At 36.9% G+C, this 19,280-nt stretch overlaps 1 protein-coding gene across 3 annotated transcripts in view; it reads left to right on the top strand.

The window, feature by feature from the left end:
- Positions 1 to 19,280, top strand: part of LOC123877376 (forkhead box protein P1) — an 85,903-nt gene that overhangs the window by 39,262 nt on the left and 27,361 nt on the right. For 2 of the 3 annotated variants that reach the window (XM_045924080.1, XM_045924079.1), the window contains exon 3: positions 8,047 to 8,073. The exons of the other annotated variant lie outside the window; for it this stretch is intronic. In XM_045924080.1, coding sequence (XP_045780036.1) covers positions 8,047 to 8,073 — 27 coding nt within the window. The remainder of the gene's footprint in view (positions 1 to 8,046; positions 8,074 to 19,280) is intronic. 3 annotated transcript variants of the gene reach the window in all.

The following is a 19,280-nucleotide window of genomic DNA, read 5'->3' as shown; positions in this document are numbered from 1 at the left end:
TAAAACTTATAGGGTACTTTCCGTTGACCTAAAATCATGAAATTTGGCAGATAGGTAAGTCTTATAGCACAAGTAAAGGAAAAAATCGAAAACCGTGAATTTGTGGTTACATCACAGGAAAAAAAATAAAAATGTGTTTCAATTTTCAAAGTAAGATAACTATACCAAGTGGGGTATCATATGAAAGGGCTTTACTTGTACATTCTAAAACAGATTTTTATTTATTTTTATGCGCAATAGTTTTCGATTTATCGAGCAAAATGTCGGAAAAAATACCCGAGTACGGAACCCTCAGTGCGCGAGTCTGAATCGCACTTGGCCGGTTTTTTAAAATAAAAATAGCAAGCAAATAAACAGGCGGGCTACCTGATGTTAAGTGATTACCGCCACCCATGAGTCGTATTCAGTATTCTTGAATTTATTATGATATAGTCTGTTCACTAACATAGTGTTGAGCTGCACCCGCAGCTGCACTCATTCGGTATTTTGCTTTCATTTTACAATTTTTTTATTTACCAATACAATAAATAAGTACTTGAATATAAAAATTAGAAAACAAAAATGTCATCCAAACCACTGTTTACGAGGCAGGGTGCCCAGAACGTTGGATGCGTTACCTAGTTGAATAAAAAAAAATGACTTTTTATTATTTTTCATTATTATTTTTCATAAATGTTTTCTATCCTAAGAATAAAATAAAACATAGGTTATTGTAATAAAATTCGAATATAAATAATAAATAAAAGTTAGGCACTATGTTAATGAACAGTCTTTACATACAACTTAAGTAATTAAGCAATATGAAACAAGGAAAATACAATTTAAGTAACTTGTTAATTTTTTTAAAGGAAGTTGTTCTTTACAATACTTAATTGTCTAGTTTTTAAAAAATTAACAAAAGTATGCGCGAATTATCAAAAATAATAATTACCTGCTTGGTAATTAATTAATGCTTTTGATTAAATTACATAGTTTTAACTTATAATGCCCCCTTCTAGGCTAACTAAACTTAGCAATTCATTTATCGCCAATTGTATACGTCTCCCAGAAGACAGTAAATAGGTAGATATATTGGACAACTTCCGTTTATAGAGTTCAGTAGCACAAAAGGAAAAAAGGAACCCTAATAGGAACAATTCGTTGGTGTCTGTCTGTTCGTTTGTCTGTCTGTCGTGTCTGTCAAGAAAACCTATAGGGTACTTCCCGTTGACCTAGAATCATGAAAGGCAGATAGACAGGTCTTATAGCACGAGTAAAAGAACAAAAAAATTTATAATGTACTTAATGAAAAAATAATAAGTTTACTAAATCACATAATATATTATAGATGGCATGTCTGTCGTGAACTTGCATAAAATTGTAGACCGTTTATCTTGTAGAGCTTGTCTACTTTGAAATGACGCGCCCCACCACCGCAATTTACACATCACTACTACACAAAATTATGTAATGGGGCGCGTCATTTCAAAATAGACAAGATCTACGATGGTACGGAATCCTTCGTGTGCGAGTCAGACTAGCACTCGACCGTTTTTTCTCTGCAAATACGGAACCCTAAAAATGTATTTAAAATATGAGACTAAAAACAATGTAATCTCGCCAATGTTTGGGAGAACAGCACAAAATGTTTTGTAAACAGCAACTCGAACATAACGTAAACTCGCCAGGCGCGGATAATCACAAAACTAAACAATTTTTCGAGTGCGCCTTCAAAGATTTTATAAACAAGAAAAATCGATTGAAAACAAATAATATCACGCAAGGTGTCAAACACTCGAATTTCAAAATCTAAAAGAAAATGATTGACGTATTAAGATTTTTCTTAACGCACCATTTGTTTTTCTTTTTGTTTTCAAATGTAATTTTTTTAACCCCCGACCCAAGCCCCCGACCAAAAAAGAGGGGAGTTTGACGTGTGTATCTGTCTGTGGCATCGTAGCTCCTAAACGAATAAACCGATTTTAATTTAGTTTTTTTTTGTTTGAAAGGTGGCTTGATCGAGAGTGTTCTTAGCTATAATCGAAGAAAATCGGTTCAGCCGTTTGAAAGTTATCAGCTCTTTTCTAGTTTTGTTATAGAGGTTAAATTGATGTCGGGGGTTTTTAAATTTTGAGTTATAATTTACACTTGTTCTGTATAATTTTATCTTAAAATGTAAAACCGTATGCGTACGTACATACGTGCCTACTAAGGAAGAGATTTTCAGGAATTTGACCCGAGGAAAGCCGGGGTGGGTTAAGTAATCACTACCCCTATTAAGCAAAACCTTACCTATTTGTTCGTTGGTTTTTCCTTCAATCACGCTATGATGGGGCAGCTGATCGATATAATCATCTCGGCGACGAACATAGGCTACTTTTTGTCACGCAAAATCAAAGAATTTTCGCGAGATTTAAAAAAAACCGGCCAAGTGCGTGTCAGACTCGCGCACTGAGGGTTCCGTACTCGGGTATTTTTCCGACATTTTGCATGATAAATCAAAAACTATCACGCATAAAAATAAATAAAAATCTGTTTAAGCTTTAGCATATACAGGTAAAGTTCTTTCATATTGTGACACCCCAATTGGTGTAGTTATCTTACTTTGAAAATTAAAACACAATTTATTTATTTTTTAAATTATGTAACCACAAATTTGCGGTTTTCAGATTTATTCCTGTACTTGTGCTATAAGACCTACCTACCTGCCAAATTTCATGATTCTAGGTCAACGGGAAGTACCTTATAGGTTTCTTGACAGACACGACGGACAGACAGACAGACAGACAACAAAGTGATCCTATAAGGGTTCCGTTTTTCCTTTTGAGGTACGGAACCCTAATAAAACCACGTGGACGAAGTTGCGGGCATGATCCAAAATGTAAATAAGTCAGTAGTTTCAGTACAATAAAATGACAAAAAGCGATTAGGGGCATTAAAATTCAAGTGCTTTTAAGAGGGCTCTCTCCGTCACTCGTTTCATACAATCGTAGTTCCAATTTCATTTGAATATTAAGCAACCAAAGACCATGAAATTTTGCAGACATATTCTAGAAACTAATATCTGTGTCTGTGGTGTTTTAGATTTTTCTAAAAATATGTAGTTTTAAAATTACAGGGGCTCAAAGATTTGTATGTAAATTTTTAAGACCGCGTAACTTTGAAACCGAATATTTTAACAGAAATCTGGAAAACCACAGACATAGATATTAGTTTCTAGAATATGTCTGCAAAATTTCATGGACTTTGGTTGCTTAATATTCAAATGAAATTGGAACTACGATTGTATGAAGCGAGTGACGGAGAGAGCCCTGTTAACAGGGCTCTATCCGTCACTCGTTTCCACTCGTTTCATACAATCGTAGTTCCAATTTAATTTGAATATTAAGCAAGCAAAATCCATGAAATTTTGCAGACATATTCTAGAAACAAATATCTGTGTCTGTGGTGTTTTAGATTTTTCTAAAAATATGTAGTTTTAAAATTACAGGGGCTCCAAGATTTGTATGAAAATTTTAAGACCGCGTAACTTTGAAACCTAATATTTTAACAGAAATCTAGAAAACCACAGACATAGATATTAGTTTCTAGAATATGTCTGCAAAATTTCATGGACTTAGGTTGCTTAGTATTCAAGTGAAATTGGAACTACGATTGTATGAAACGAGTGGAAACGAGTGACGGAGAGAGCCCTCTTTTTTGAAATTTTAACAATAGATTAAATGGGTAATTTTAGTACTAATTTTGCATACTTAATTAAGTACAACATGTAACACACAAACAAACATTTATACTGGAAACCCAGTATAACAGCTCATTGTAAAAAATTAAAAAGGAATTTTAATTTGTAGGAACCCAAATCCACGTGGACGAAGTCACGGTCAGGGTCCAAGGACAGCCCCTATAATAAATTGCGAATGTAATAGTTTAGACTAGCTTATGTTCACGAATTTGTCCGCGTGCACTACACAATATTCAAACCCCTATTTGCCCCTTAGGGGTTGAATTTTCAAAATTCCTTTCTAAGTGGATATCTACATCATAATAGCTATACTATCTGGACGCCATACAACCCAATCCGTCCAATTGAGCTGTGCGTTGCCGTTGATAGATCAGTCAGTCAATCACCTTTTCCTTTTATTAACCCCCGACCCAAAAAGAGGGGTGTTATAAGTTTGACGTATGTATCTATCTGTCTGTGGCATCGGTATCTGTGTATCTGTCTGTGGCATCGTAGCTCCTAAACTAATGAACCGATTTTAATTTAATTTTTTTTGTTTGCGTAAATACGCCACTCGGAGTCAATGTCGCGTCGTAGGTGGATCATTGACCCGAGTTTTGCACACTATAAATTGCGGGTTTGAAAAATCACAAAAACCACAAGATAAGGCAAATGGTTATTGGCATTGGATTGTGTTTAGGTAGTATAATATTAACCCCTAAGTTTTTGCTAGCGTTCTGATTACACGTTGTACAAGTGTAAATTAAAAATTTATAACACCCCCGACAAGTGAAGGTTACAGTAACTAGAAAAGACCTGATAACTTTCAAACAGCTGAACCGATTTTCTTGGATTATAGCTAAGAGCACTCTCGATCAAGCCACCATTCAAACAAAAAAAAAACTAAATTAAAATCGGTTCGTTAGTTTAGGAGCTACGATGCCACGGACACGCAGATACACACGTCAAACTTATAACACCCCCCTTTTTGGGTCGTGGGTTAATAAATAAGTAGGTAAAATATAGAGAAACAAAGTAACACAGCTAATCCTAGCTAACATGACGTCACAACTAAGCTAGGTACCCTACATTATCTATTCCGTGCCTAGTTTTATGACTATGTAATACTATCTGCATTTTGCAAATATTGAATTATCGCTTATTTACACATAAAGACTATCGCATGCGATAAAATTAACAAATAATAACACTATAGCCGTGATAGCCTAGTGGTGAAAACATCCGCCTCCTTTTCGGCAGTTAGTAGGTTCGATCCCGAGCAGGCACCTCTATCTTTTCAGAATTATGTGTTTTTTAACCCCCGACCCAAAAAGAGGGGTGTTATAAGTTTGACGTGTGTATCTGTGTATCTCTGTATCTGTTTATCTGTTTGTGGTATCGTAGCTCCTAAACTAATGAACCGTTTTTTTTTTTTTTTTGTTTGAAAGGTGGCTTGATCGAGAGTGTTCTTAGCTATAATCCAAAAAAATTGGTTCAGCCGTTTAAAAGTTATCAGCTCTTTTCTAGTTACTGTAACCTTCACTTGTCGAGGGTGTTATAAATTTTTAATTTACACTTGTAAGCAAATAAGAATCACTTGCTTTAACGGCGAAGGAAAACATTCTGAGGAAACCTGCATGCTTGACAGTTCTCCATAATGTTCTCCACGTGAAGTCTGTCAATCCACACGTGGTGGACGTCTTATAACTCTTATCGTTATGGAGAACTCTCAGGCATGCAGGTTTCCTCGCGTTACGATGTTGTCCAGTATACCTAAAGCGTGCATAGCTCCGAAAAGTTATATAATTACTAGGGGATGCCCGCGACTTCGTCCGCGTGGATTTAGGTTTTAAGGATCCCGTGGGAACTGTTTGATTTTCCGGGATAAAATGCCTATGTCAATTACAGGGACGCAAGCTACTTCAGTACCAAATTTCTTACAAATCGGTTAAGCGGATGGGATTTTAGGAATCCCGTGGGAACTCTTTGATTTTCCGGGATAAAAAGTAGCCTATGTCCGTCCCCGGTATATAAGCTAACCCTGTATCTTTCGTCAGAATCGGTTAAACTGTTCGGCCGTGAAAAGGTAGCAGACAGACAGACACACTTTCGCATTTATAATATTAAGTATGGATGTACACTGAATAGCTTGGATTTGGATCAGAGATCGGATTTGTGAGTAAGCAATATCCGAATTCGGCCCGAGTTTTTTATATCCGTATTTCACGGATTCGGATCGGATGAGTTTGGATCGGAAGGACAACAATATAGCAATGTGACGTAATCAAATGTGAATTCAATATTTTTGTTATGAAAACAAAAATTGTGATAATGATAACTTGATAAGAGAAGAGTCTGTTATCAGTACGCAGGCACTGGCAGCCGCGGTCAGGGCAACTTTAGAGTTCAAAGATTTTGGCGTTATTCTTAACTTCTTGACCTTCGCAATGTTTTTTTCGTATAGTGTAGATAATATATTCATTTTGTTTACTAGTCTTTTTTGACCCCCGACCCAAAAAGAGGGGTGTTATAAGTTTGATGTGTGTATCTGTGTATCTGTCTGTGGCATCGTACCTGCTAAACTGATGAACCGATTTTAATTTAGTTCTTTTTTTTTGTTTGAAAGGTGGCTTGATCGAGAGTGTTCTTAGCTATAATCCAAGAAAATCAGTTTAGCCGTTTGAAAGTTACCAGCTCTTTTCTAGTTACTGTAACCTTCACTTGTCGGGGGTGTTATAAATTTTTAATTTACACTTGTTGTAACTTTGCTTGAGTAATACAACATGTTTGATAAATCATTTATCATGACAATGTATGAGCTGTGTTATATTACTGCCATCTCTAATGTATCGACTCTCGACATAATTTTTTACACGGATACGGTTAAAGACCTGGAGTCTGTACTAGGTATATTTTATTTTGTTTACCTAATTCGTCATCCATACTAATATTATAAATGCCAAAGTTTGTCTGTCTGTCTGTCTGCTACTTTTTCACGGCCCATCAGCTTAACCGATTCTGACGTTTGGTACAGGGTTAGCTTATATTCCGGAGACGGACATAGGCTACTTTTTATCCCGGAAAATCAAAGAGTTCCCACGGGATTCTTAAAAACCCATCCGCTTAACCGATTTGTATGAAATTTGGTGCCGGGGTTGCGTCCCTGTAATTGACATAGGCAACTTTTTATCCCGGAAAATCAAACAGTTTCCACGGGATCTTTAAAAACCTAAATCCACGCAGACGAAGTCGCGGGCATCCTCTAGTTTTCCATAATTTTGCCAGAGTATAAAAGATTATCAAATGTCTAATTTTCTGAAACAATCACATTTAGTTACAACTTTATTACTTACAGTTACTTACATACTTATATTTTACCTTTATGAATAAACTTCTTAAATGGACTTGTTAAATTTTCTTCTACGTAATTTTTAATCAAGGCACAAAGGCCAAGGCACATTGCTGCAGAGCGCAGAGACTGTGTGCTAGACGCACACAGCTGCGTCCACGCGCTTTCTTGTTTCAATCTACTTTGCCGTTACTTGAACAGTGATTACTTACGCTGACCAACCCCGATCAAGTTAGGGCCTTTTCACTTTTTCAGTGCGATGCGGACAACCCACGCGGACGCCCGCGACGGACGGCAAAATGTATGAAACCTCAACAACTCCGCGACGCGGACAGCTCCGCGTCGCTCTGAACGCGCTGTTGAGGTTTCATACACTCCAGCGTCCGCTGCGGACGTCCGCGCAGGCCATCCGCGTCGCACTGAAAAGGCCCTTAACCGTCAAGTATGCAGCAGATTTGATGTCATGCACACTGAGACTCGGGGTGATATTTATAGCACGCACTTTGACTCTGCTCAAACGTAAGATTAATTCTTAGTTATTATGCAATTTTATATTGTGGTATATTACATCTGAAATCCATTCTTTTAAATGTCGTGGTAGTTAAAAACAATATCAGATTGAGTTAAAACGGGACAGATTTATGTGAGAGATATACATCTGTCTCGTTTTAACTCTGTCTTAAGTCTAAGCAAAGTCAGAGTGCGCTCTAATACATCTTACCCTGAGAGCAATACATCGTCAAGTTTACTCGACGCCCGTGCGCTTCTTATCTGCTGCTTTGACTGTAAACTTGATTGTGTATGGCAAGCGGATGCACTGTGAGAAAATTTACGCTACGACGTGGAGCTACGACTCTACGAATGCTACGCCATTTCGTGAATTGAATTTGACGCTTCGTGTCACTCTCTGCCGCAATGTGCCTTGACTCTTGAATCTAAGAATTTAATAAACCTACATAATTTTTTTGACATTTGAATTTGCTATTTCTATTTTCAGAGTCCAATGGTGCAACTACCAATACTGGTAAGTAAATTAAGTTAACAGGGCTCTCTCCGTCACTCGTTTCCACTCGTTTCATACAATCGTAGTTCCAATTTCATTTGAATATTAAGCAACCAAAGTCCATAAAATTTTGCAGACATATTCTAGAAACTAATATCTGTGTCTGTGGTGTTTTAGATTTTTCTAAAAATATGTAGTTTTAAAATTACAGGGGCTCCAAGATTTGTATGAAAATTTTTAAGACCGCGTAACTTTGAAACCGAATATTTTAACAGAAATCTGGAAAACCACAAACATAGATATTAGTTTCTAGAATATGTCTGCAAAATTTCATGGACTTAGGTTGCTTAATATTCAAATGAAATTGGAACTACGATTGTATGAAACGAGTGGAAACGAGTGACGGAGAGAGCCCTCTTAAAGTCACGGGGCTTGACAGTCCTAAGTTAAAATAAGTTAAATTCTGTCCTTTTCCTATTACATTGGTAAGAAGAAAGATGCGAATACTCTAAAAAATAGGTTTTTTTTCGAGGTCAATGGGAAGGGTCTTAAATAGATAGGCTGACAGGCTACATAGGTACAGGCAACAAGTTGATCATAGAGTTCTGTTTTTAAGAACCCAGGATCACTTATAATTGTGAAATTTCAGAAAAAAAAAATCCAACAAAATTTCCGTATCTACGGAACCCTTAATTTTTTTTTTTAATTCCACCCAAGCGAAGCCGGGGTTTTTTAGTTAGTAATATTATAATTCCTCGTTGTATCAAAATGGTTATGAATGGTCTCTTCATTTTATCTCGGCATATTTACGTAACATCTTAACATTAAAACCCTAGGGTCGCTAAACACAGAGCCCCTGTTTGTAAAAGGGCTTTCTTTCTTATTTTGGCATTAAGGTCTCCAGTAGGTACCTACAAGCTTTGAGCTTTTCATTGTAATGTAACTTTATTGAGCGTACTACTGAATACTAAACTTATTATGTCATAGAACGTTGCTATTATTTCGTACAAAATTACTTTTCACGCGCCATTTTAACTTTATGGGTCAAATTATAATGTCAAAAGTAGGTACGGTTCACCACTTAAATCGTACCTTTGACATGATATTTGACACATCAAGTTAAAATGGCGCGTGAGAACTCATTTTTACGCATTATATTGACTTTGCAACCCGTGCGAAGCCGAGGCGGGTCCCTTGTCCATATTTCTATAGGAAAACTTGACTGACTGACTGTCTCTAACAACGCACAGCTCAAACTACTAGACAGAAAAATTCAACCCCTAAAATTAGGTAAGTATTTGAAATTTGGATTGTCCACGCGGACGAAGACGCGGGTTTAATATTATAGTGGATATAATAGTTGAAAATCTGATGAGTGACATAGGCTACTATTTATCCCGGGAAATCAAAGAGTTTCTACGGCATTTTTGAAAATCTAAATCCACGCGGACGAAGTCGCGGGCATCGGCTAGTCTAAATATTAAAAAAAAGATTCCGACGAATTGAGAACCTCCTCCTTTTTTCTAAGTCGGTAAAAAAGTAAAGGTGACTGACTGATTGACTGATAGCTATCAACGCACAGCTCAATCTACCTAGGTACTGGACGGATCAAAAGGCATGATAGCTATTATGACGTAGACATCCGCTAAGATTTTTTTTTAAATTCAACCCCTAAGGGGTAAAATAGGAGTTTGAAAGTGTAGTCCACGCCGACGAAGTCGCGGGCATAAGCTAATCCATACTTCCATACTTAATATTATAAATGCGAAAGTGTGTCTGTCTCTCTGTCTGTCTGCTATCCTTTCACGGCCCATCCGTTCCCGATTTTGCATCCCGATTTTGATGAAATATGGTACAGAGATACGAGTAGCTTGCATCCCGGGGAAGGACATAGGCTACTTTTATGACGGAAAATCAAAGAGTTCCCACGGGATTTTAGAACCCTACATAAATCCACGCGGACGAAGTCGCGGGTATCAGCTAGTCTGTCATAAAGTATAAACTATCTAAGATATAAAGGATTAACCGAAAACTTTGCATCATCCAATCTTTAGTGTGTCAATAAAAGCGAACGTTTACTGCCACTAAACCCCAACGGTCTGTCGGAATGGTCGCAACGAAGCAGTTTTTTACGACGAGAAAACAATTTTTATTACTTATTTACCTACTTACTTGTGTCCGTTGGTAATCGTAGGCTAACATATTTGTAAATTAGCCGCGATTACTTCTTTATAGTCGCATTCCTTCATTGCTGAGGGTCGCGATTCCTTAATCCTTTCCATCACATAATGGCAGGAGTTCTCTTGGGATAATAATGCGGTGGGTTCCCAAATCCTTTCGCATATAACTCACTAAGAAAACGAAGTTTCGATTCTTAGGTTTTTACAGTTATTAGATGTTAGTGATAATAACCGGGCCCGACGGCTTAATGTTCTCTCCGGGGCACGGAGGAAACGAAAAGGCTAAATACGGACCTCAAAACCTACCGCACCGGGTTACGCATATACGTCCACGCTTTATGGAAGCGGTGTGCCATGTTTCATAAAGTTCCGTACATTACAACGCAAACTTACGCAACGCTTACGCAGGCTGTGCGAACGAGCTATAAGAAGGGTTTTAGGCGTCGCTGGTCCAGTGCAGACCTCACACACCTTTGAGAACATTATGGAGAACTCTCAGGTACGCAGGTTTCTTCACGAGCTCATCATCACGCAAGTGATACCTATTAATTTGCCTAAATCACGTGGGAGGCTTCGGCCGTGACTAGTTACCACCCTACTGACGAAGCCGTGCCGCCAAGCGATTTAGCGTTCCGGTACGATGCCGTGTAGAAGCCAAAGGGTAAAAAAAACTACCATACCCCTTCCGTTAGTCCGCTTCCCCCTTAGACTGCATCATCACTTACCACCAGGTGAGATTGCAGTCAAGGGCTATAAAAAACTCTGAAAACTCTGTGCTAAGTAGTTCCTGAATCGTTAATTTACGTTCGCCCCCATAATCAAGGAAGCAGACAGCTGCTAGTGCATTATGCAGGCTGTAAACCAGACAGACCTAGATGAAGTCTAGATATAGCCTAGATCTAGCTGTAGATGTGTCTACAAATTGCCGCGTCTCCGCTTTTATTGCTCTTGAAGCGATTGCTATTCCGCCATTAACGAGTGTAGTCTAAGGGATGGTGGCCTAAAACTAATGCTAGTTAATTTAATGAGGAAACATTTTTTCAAATAAGTAAAATTTTTCATTACATCACAGATAATTTTTTATAATATACACTGAAGAAGGTGTTTATTATGTTGATAATACATAGTGATTTTGTTTAAATAAAACTTTGATACTTCATTTTAAAGTTTTTATCATTAAATTGGAGTAACAATATTCGATAGAATCTTCGAAACAGATTGCAGATATGCAATCACAATAAAAGTATTGTTTTATTTTTATGTAGCCAAAAGTTGAACGGGCCTAGAAATCACTAATTTACCTACTCAGTATACCTACCTAATAGTAATTCTATTTCAACATAAGTGATATTTTTGCTCGAACAATTACTTAAAATATTGGTGACAGAGGCTGAAATAATATTTCTAGCGCACTTTGTTCTGTCTGCAATCACAGTTATTTTAAAGTAATTTTCATGTAGCCAAATGCCAAGGACTAGAAATGACGTAGGAATGACGAACTCTAGTTTTGACAGTGTGTAATATTTTTATCCATGCAGAAAATAAATAAAATATCTTAATAATAGGTAGAGCCCCTGGATATTATGTTTATAAAATAATTCAAATTGTATGGTGTACCTAAACAATTACTATATCAGTACAATTCCAATGTCAGTAGTTTATCGAGCAATTAAAATTGGAATAAACTTTAAATTAAAATAACTTAATATTGCATTTGAAACCAATAAAGCTTATCGTATCAGACACGGTCAATATCAGAAGCTATAAATACATGATCCCCGCATTACGCAAATAAAATTGGGTATAAAGTCTAAATATAAAAGCCAAAGCTATCTCTCGTAACTGAAGCGCGGGTAGGCGGTCGCTATAAAGCGGGCTGGGCGTCACTGAACAGAGCGAGGCCCCGCCTACTCGCTCATAAGCTACTATGTTGCTATACTATGTTGGTCTATGTACCATAGTTCATTCTTAATTAATTTTTTTCCCGTTCAAACTGAGATGCCATTACGCTTTGTGGACTCTGTCTATGTTTTATGAGGTAAAAACAAACTGCGTATATTTTTTACGATTCTCATTTAAAATATATCCGCTTAATGTATTCCAAATAGGTAAATTAAAAAAATACATGCCAAAAATATTATATTAATACGACAAGGAAAATCTTTTAGGACATCAAATGTTAAATAATTACAATAAGTTAGTGCCTACCTACAGAATAACAATTCAATGATCAAAACTTCGATAGAAATGTAAATCGTAATAAATGAGTAAAAAAATTAATTCACTGTAACAGACTAGGGCCGAATCTTTAGTTTCTAATGTGAAAAAATCTTGGGTGGTTAAAATAGAATTAAAAAATAATAATATTAGACTTGATAATAAATAAGAATCAAACCCAATACGCGAAAAAAGCAAAGTGTTTAATTCAAAATGAAAATATTTTTATTTCGTGTAAATAGGTCAACTGCACAAGAGATAGATCCGGATTCAAGACTATGGGTATAGAAAGCAGATTCTACTGAGAAGAGTTGGCAACAGCAGCTCTTTCCAAAAGCCAAATAAGAATATGTTGCAATATAAGCAAAATGTAACAAATCAGTAAAATCTTGTGGACACCTGAATGCAAATCCTATTGCGTGTATACAACATTGTCACTAAGAATAAGGCAGGTAGATATATCAATTGTATCATAGGCATATCATGAATTAGTAGAATAATTTCGATGGCAAATCTGTAAAAAATATATTCTTTCAATTTATCTAATTACAGATCTAGATATCCCATAAAAACGTCTGAACCTGTTAAATAGCAATAACAGACTCAGGCAATACATCAAGCCTAGACGTGATGTCAGTAGAGCAGAGTCCTAAATTCAAATCTTCTTCCGGATGAGTGGTGGCGACGCAATCGATAGCCCCTAAATCATCGCCCAATAAAAATGTCAATGGCCTACTGGGAGCTGGCTAGCTGTTACACCGAATCGGTGCAGTTATATTTATTACCTGTGTTAAAGACAACTGACTGTCTATTATAGACCACTAGAAATTTGCCAAAAACTTGAGATTTTTTTCTGTAGCGTTTTTCAACAACATAGATGACCGTTTAGAAACGAAATTCTACTCGACTACTAGGGGTTAGTCAGCTAGTGGTAAGTATAGCTGTTTAAGCTGTTTTAATTCTTAATATATCAGGTGCCAAGCCCAGAAAAATATAAGCAGAGATGATCGTCAAGCCAATCACTGGACAAGTCTAAAACTCAACAAGTTGAGACATAAAAAACAATTGAAGAAGGATAAAACAGACAAGTTTTTGTAGCCTTCTAGGATAATAATGACTAACTCTTTCTTGTTCGGATTTTAAATGATCTAATAAATATCATTGCTGAAATCTTGTCATAATAATACGTTATACAAATCTAATAGTAAATTATGCTCAAAGTTAACACTTGGAATAAAATCATTGTATTATGGCTATAGAGCAGCAATCTAGCTTCTAGCACTCTAGGCCTGAGAAGGGCCTATAGTTAAAGGCATCTACTATGGGATCCACAATAAAGTCAATAATATCTTTAAATTCCAATAAAGTATTTGAGAATTTTTAAGAAATATACCTATCAATTCCATTTTGGTTGTTTTTTTGTTATTTAATCATCATTCTTAAAGTATTCGTGGAGTTTAACATCTGTCTGTTGATTGTTTGTTATTTCTACGATTAAATAGGTACACGATTTATGTTCTCGTTTATGGTTATGATTGTTTAAACTGGTCGTATCACACGTCATGATTATTATTTCGTCAGTGTCACGTAGGAATGCAAAGACACGAAAGAGATTGCTAAGAATTTGTGATTCGCCTTATTGTCATTTATTTATATTCACTTTATGATTGACAAAAATTTAACGAAAAATATATTTTGCATTCGGTGTAAATGGGGTCTGACGCATGCGTAGTGGGCTCATATTGGATAATAATTGATATAAATCCATTCAAACTCCCCGTAGACTTGTTAAGTTAATGCTTTCTATGATATCTTTTCTCTACCTTGTACTTATAACATACAAACTTGCTCTCTGCAGTTTATCTACTTCAACGTCGCTAACTTAAAGTAATTGGGCATTGCCTTTAAGTTTTACGGACTCAGGATTTGGCTTTAATTTTTATAAACGTTCAGGAACTGTTTCAGTTTCTCGGATTCAAAATGGCAGCGATTCCGTTACATCCAGGAGCTGCGTCGGTGTTGCGCCAAAAAATAAATATTTTGCATCGTCAATAACATTTCGCTCTCTCATCCTTGCGCATGCGTACAACCGAGCGATCGTTTCCCCTGTCAGAAATATGCAAATTAATCTATAAAAAAGCAATTTAGGGAATCCACTACAACATCTCTAGTTTGTGAGATAAATCTAGTTGGTATAATGACGGGATTGTTGACTATCATACGTTAACAAGCGTTCGTCTCAAGTGCGCCGTCAAGTTTAGCGAGTCGCTTCATCTCTGTCTGCGTGTACCGCGCATGCCCGGTTGTAATGTTTATATTATTTGTATTTGAGCTGTGTATCACGTAAACTATAACTACCACAGCCATAGCGCCAATACTGAGGGCCAGTGCCTGCCCCTCCCCGCTTCGGTAGTTAAATATTTCTTGCTTATTTCGACCTAGCATTGTTGATGCCGCCGCGGCGACGGCTGTTGTGTATTGTTTAGAGGCGCGTTCATAAGCAAATATACAATTTTTTTGCAACACAATTTCACGTGACGCGCGTATTAAACGATCAGTGTATGGAACGTTACAGTTTCTATTTTGTACTGTATGCACTTAAGTGCAGTGTAAATAATTTGCATCGGACTGCATTCGGAACTTATGAGTGGTAGCTTTCGTCGCTGTTCAGTGTTGGGTTTTTTCGTGTGGTTTTTTTCATTATTTTTGTTTTGTGTTGGCAGTTTTAATTGATATGACCTCGGCGTTAAGCGTGATTTTTCCGTGTTAGGTTTTTTTACTGTCTTTAAGTTTATCTTATCGCTTCAATGCCGATTGATATGCGAAATTATGGTTGTTGTTTTATTTTACTCTGATTTGATCTGTGTGCAGTAAACCAACGTTTCGTAAGTAGACAAATTAAATTTTTAGAAAATCACGAAACAGTGAACTAAAACAGTTTATTTCATTAAAAATATTATTCTAGGTCATTTCGTAAATTGAATATTTCATAAAACTCCTCTCTTAACATCAATCGTTACCTATACTTTATAACATTTCCGAAAAAAGTTCAAAGTAACATCGCAAAAACAAAATAATGCACCACAGTGCGCGTAAAAAGTTTGAATTTCGAACTCGGAACTTATAAGCACGTGGTCTGTCGCTCATGTGCTCCGCGCGGACCAATCGCATCGTCGCTCATAAGCGGGCGGCCAATGGCGCGCGACCGCTTTAGAGCGCTCTTTTTAACAGCTGATAAGAGCCCGAGATTTCCCGCGCGAGTTTTACGGTTAATGAACGTTTCGATTCATGAATTTGCGATTGCTATTTTTAGGCAAATTTTTTGTGGTTGGCTCTTGGTGTAAAATTAACTTTATTGTGTGTAATATTTTTTACATTTTATAATTTTGATAATAGGTAATATAATAATTTAAGATGAGTACATTATTAATTAATTAAGCACGTTTTTTTACCTGTATTGATATTTTTATTATATAGGTCAGGTACTCAGTAGCCTACGGTACCTAGGTACTAAAAGAATGATCTAATTTAGTATTTTTTTTGACATAGGTAGGTATATTATAGTTAAACTTTATCTTGAAGTCTATATTTTGCGTACAATTACAGAAACACTGACAGTCTTACTACAAAAAATCTATACTATATACTAATAAATAAAATTGGAGTGTCTGTCTGTAATTTCGAAATAACTACCTCATATTAAGCTCATATGGTTATTTGAACGATACCAACACTGAATCACACGTTTTTAAAATTTTTGTCTGTCTGTCTGTCTGTCTGTATGTCTGTCTGTCTGTTTGAAAAGGCTAATCTTCGGAACGGCTGGACCGATTTTGACGGGGTTTTCACAGACAAGTAGAGGATTGATCAGGGAGTAACATAGGCTACTTTTTTAACCGACTTTCAAAAAGGGAGTTGTGTTTTTCTTCCTGTGTACACCGAAATCTCCGAGATTTCTGAACCGATTTGCGTAATTTTTTTTTTTAAGCGATAGAGGAACTTTGTGACAACTTTCCCACGGGATTTCAGACCCTAAATCCACGCGGGCGAAGCTGCGGGCATCAGCTAGTTAAAAATAAGCGTTAAGAGGGCTCTCTCCGTCACTCGCTCCATACAAACGTAGTTCGTCTCTCATTTTAATACTAACCAATCATACTCAATGGAATTTTGCAGAAACGTTCCGGGAACTAATATCTATGCCTGTAGTTTTCCAGTTTTCTGTTAAAATATTCGATTTCAAAGTTACGCGGTCTTAAAAATTCACATACAAATCTTTGAGCCCCTGTAATTTTAAAACTACATATTTTTAGAAAAATCTAAAACACCACAGGCACAGATATTACCTACTTTTTAGAATATGTCTGCAAAATTTCATGGACTTTGGTTGCTTAATATTCAAATGAAATTGGGACTACGATTTTATGGAGTAAGTGACGAAGAGAGCCCTGTTAAACGGGTGTTTTTTTAATTACAGATAGATTTCCCATTGAAAAAGTGTTAAACTTAGAATAAAAACCCAGATGTCAAAACATCATATTAACTTCTCTACCTATTACGATTCACGAGATAAAGCCCGCTGACAGACAAACGGACGGACGAACGGACGGCGAACAGCAGAAGCTTAGTATTAGGGTCCCGTTGGCATCTTTAGGGTACCTACGGAACCCTAGGTGAATGCGAAGACGCACACTATGAGCATTCCATACCACCTTGTTATTTCGGCAATGAAATCATGACACGAGTGAAAACCTAACTCCGGAAGTTCTAAAGCGCCGGGCTTAGCGCATCCATATTTTTAGGGTTTCGTACCTCAAAAGGAAAAATGAAACCTATATAGAATCACTTTGTTGTCTGTCTGTCCGTCTGTCGTGTCTGTCAAGAAAACCTATAGGGTACTTCCCGTTGACCTAGTATCATGAAAGGCAGCTAGGTAGGTCTTATAGCACAAGTAAAGCAATAAATCCGAAAACCGTGAATTTGTGGTTACATCACAAAAAAATTATAAAATGTGTTCATGACCAAATAACTAATAGGTACTTATTTTCACAGTAATATAACTAAGTATACCAAGTGGGGTATCATATGAAAGGGCTTTACCCTGTACATTCTAGAACAGATTTTTGTTAATTTCTATGCAACAGTTTTTCATTTATCGTGCAAAATGTCAGAAGAAATACCCCAGTAGGTACGGAACCTTCAGTTTGCGAGTCTGACTCGCACTTGGCTGGTTTTTTCCGAGGTATTTAATGTGAGCTTATACGAATGAACTAGGTACTATGTACATATTTAAATATTTCTATTACCTACTTCATTGTTCAAAACATTATCTAACATTAAAACTAAGTAAACTATTTATGCAAGAAACAAGGTTATAAGGTGATTTTGATTGGTTTTCTTTAATGGTTCTTTTTAAATTGAGTTAAATTTACCTACTCAGTACAATGTTGATCGCGGTCGGTATGAGGATTTAAAAAAAGACCGGCCAAGTGCTAGTCAGACTCACGCACTGAGGGTTCCGTACTCGGGTATTTTTCCGACAATTTGCACGATAAATCAAAAACTATTAGATATGCACAAAAATAAATAAAAATTTCTTTTAGAATGTACAGGTATAATAAAGCCCTTTCGTATGATACCCCACTTGGTAGGAGTTATCTTAATTTGAATATTTAAACGCATTTTAATTTTTTTCTGTGATGTAACCACAAATTCACGATTTTCGAATTAATTCCTTTACTTGTGCTATAATACCTACCTACCTGCCATTCATGATACTAGGTTGACGGGAAGTACCCTATAGGTTTTCTTGACAGACACGACGGACGGACGAACAGAGAGACAGACAGACAGACAACAAAGTGATTCTGTAAGAGTTCCGTTTTTCCTTTTCAGGTACGGAACTCTAAAAAACCTATTTGGATGGTACAGAACAGTTCATATGCGAGCCCACTCGCATTTGACTTATTTTATTTTATTTTGGTATGTTTCTTACGAATTACCTAAATTAGTGCACTTGACCTGTGACCACTCCAAAAAAGCATCATTAGTAGTCGTCAATGTCTAGACTCTAGAGTCTAGACCAAGGTCTGGACCTCTGAATAAATAAATTATTTAGTGGTTTAATAAAGTCCATTGTTTCTCATCCATTTTTATGCGACCCAGGGAAAAGAAAAAAAGTTAAATAATAAAAAGGCTTGCGACCCCTAGCCCGAAGGAGAAATAGAGGAAATAACTTGTGTAAAAGCGATTTTGGCATAAGTAGTTGTAGGGAATGGTGTCTGAAGAAACATACTCAAAGTACTGATGGATGGGGGTGAAGCTAATGGGTTGGGGGTAAAGCCGATGACAACCAACGACCAGTGTCTGGCACACAGGCTGCGTAAGCGTAGACGTAGCGCGTACCATTGCGTTGTAATGTATGGAACTGTATGAAACATGGCACACCGCTTGCGTAAAGCGTGGACGTATGTGTAACCCGGTGTGTTAGGGATTTACGCACGTGTCACGTGAACGTGCACGTGAAAGGGGCCTTTACCTCCTCTCCCACCTCTACCCGTTAGCCTAATCCCCATCCATCAGTATTTTGAGTATGTTGCTTCAACTTGCTTACTGGGCTACACGTCACGTCGTCAACACCCTTCGAATCCTCCTCTCAGAATGAGGAGGGCTTAGGCCACAGAACAGAGGTGTTCTGTGGCTTAGGCCACAGTTCGCCACGCTGATCAAGTGCGAATTGGCAGACTTCACACACCTTTGAGAACATTATATGCAGAACTCTCACGATGTTTTCCTTCACCGTTAAAGCAAGTGATATTAATACCGAAAAATTAG

Source organism: Maniola jurtina, chromosome 23 (genome assembly GCF_905333055.1).
Source record: "Maniola jurtina chromosome 23, ilManJurt1.1, whole genome shotgun sequence".
Taxonomy (NCBI): domain Eukaryota; kingdom Metazoa; phylum Arthropoda; class Insecta; order Lepidoptera; family Nymphalidae; genus Maniola; species Maniola jurtina.
This window is presented reverse-complemented; position numbering and strand designations above follow the sequence as displayed.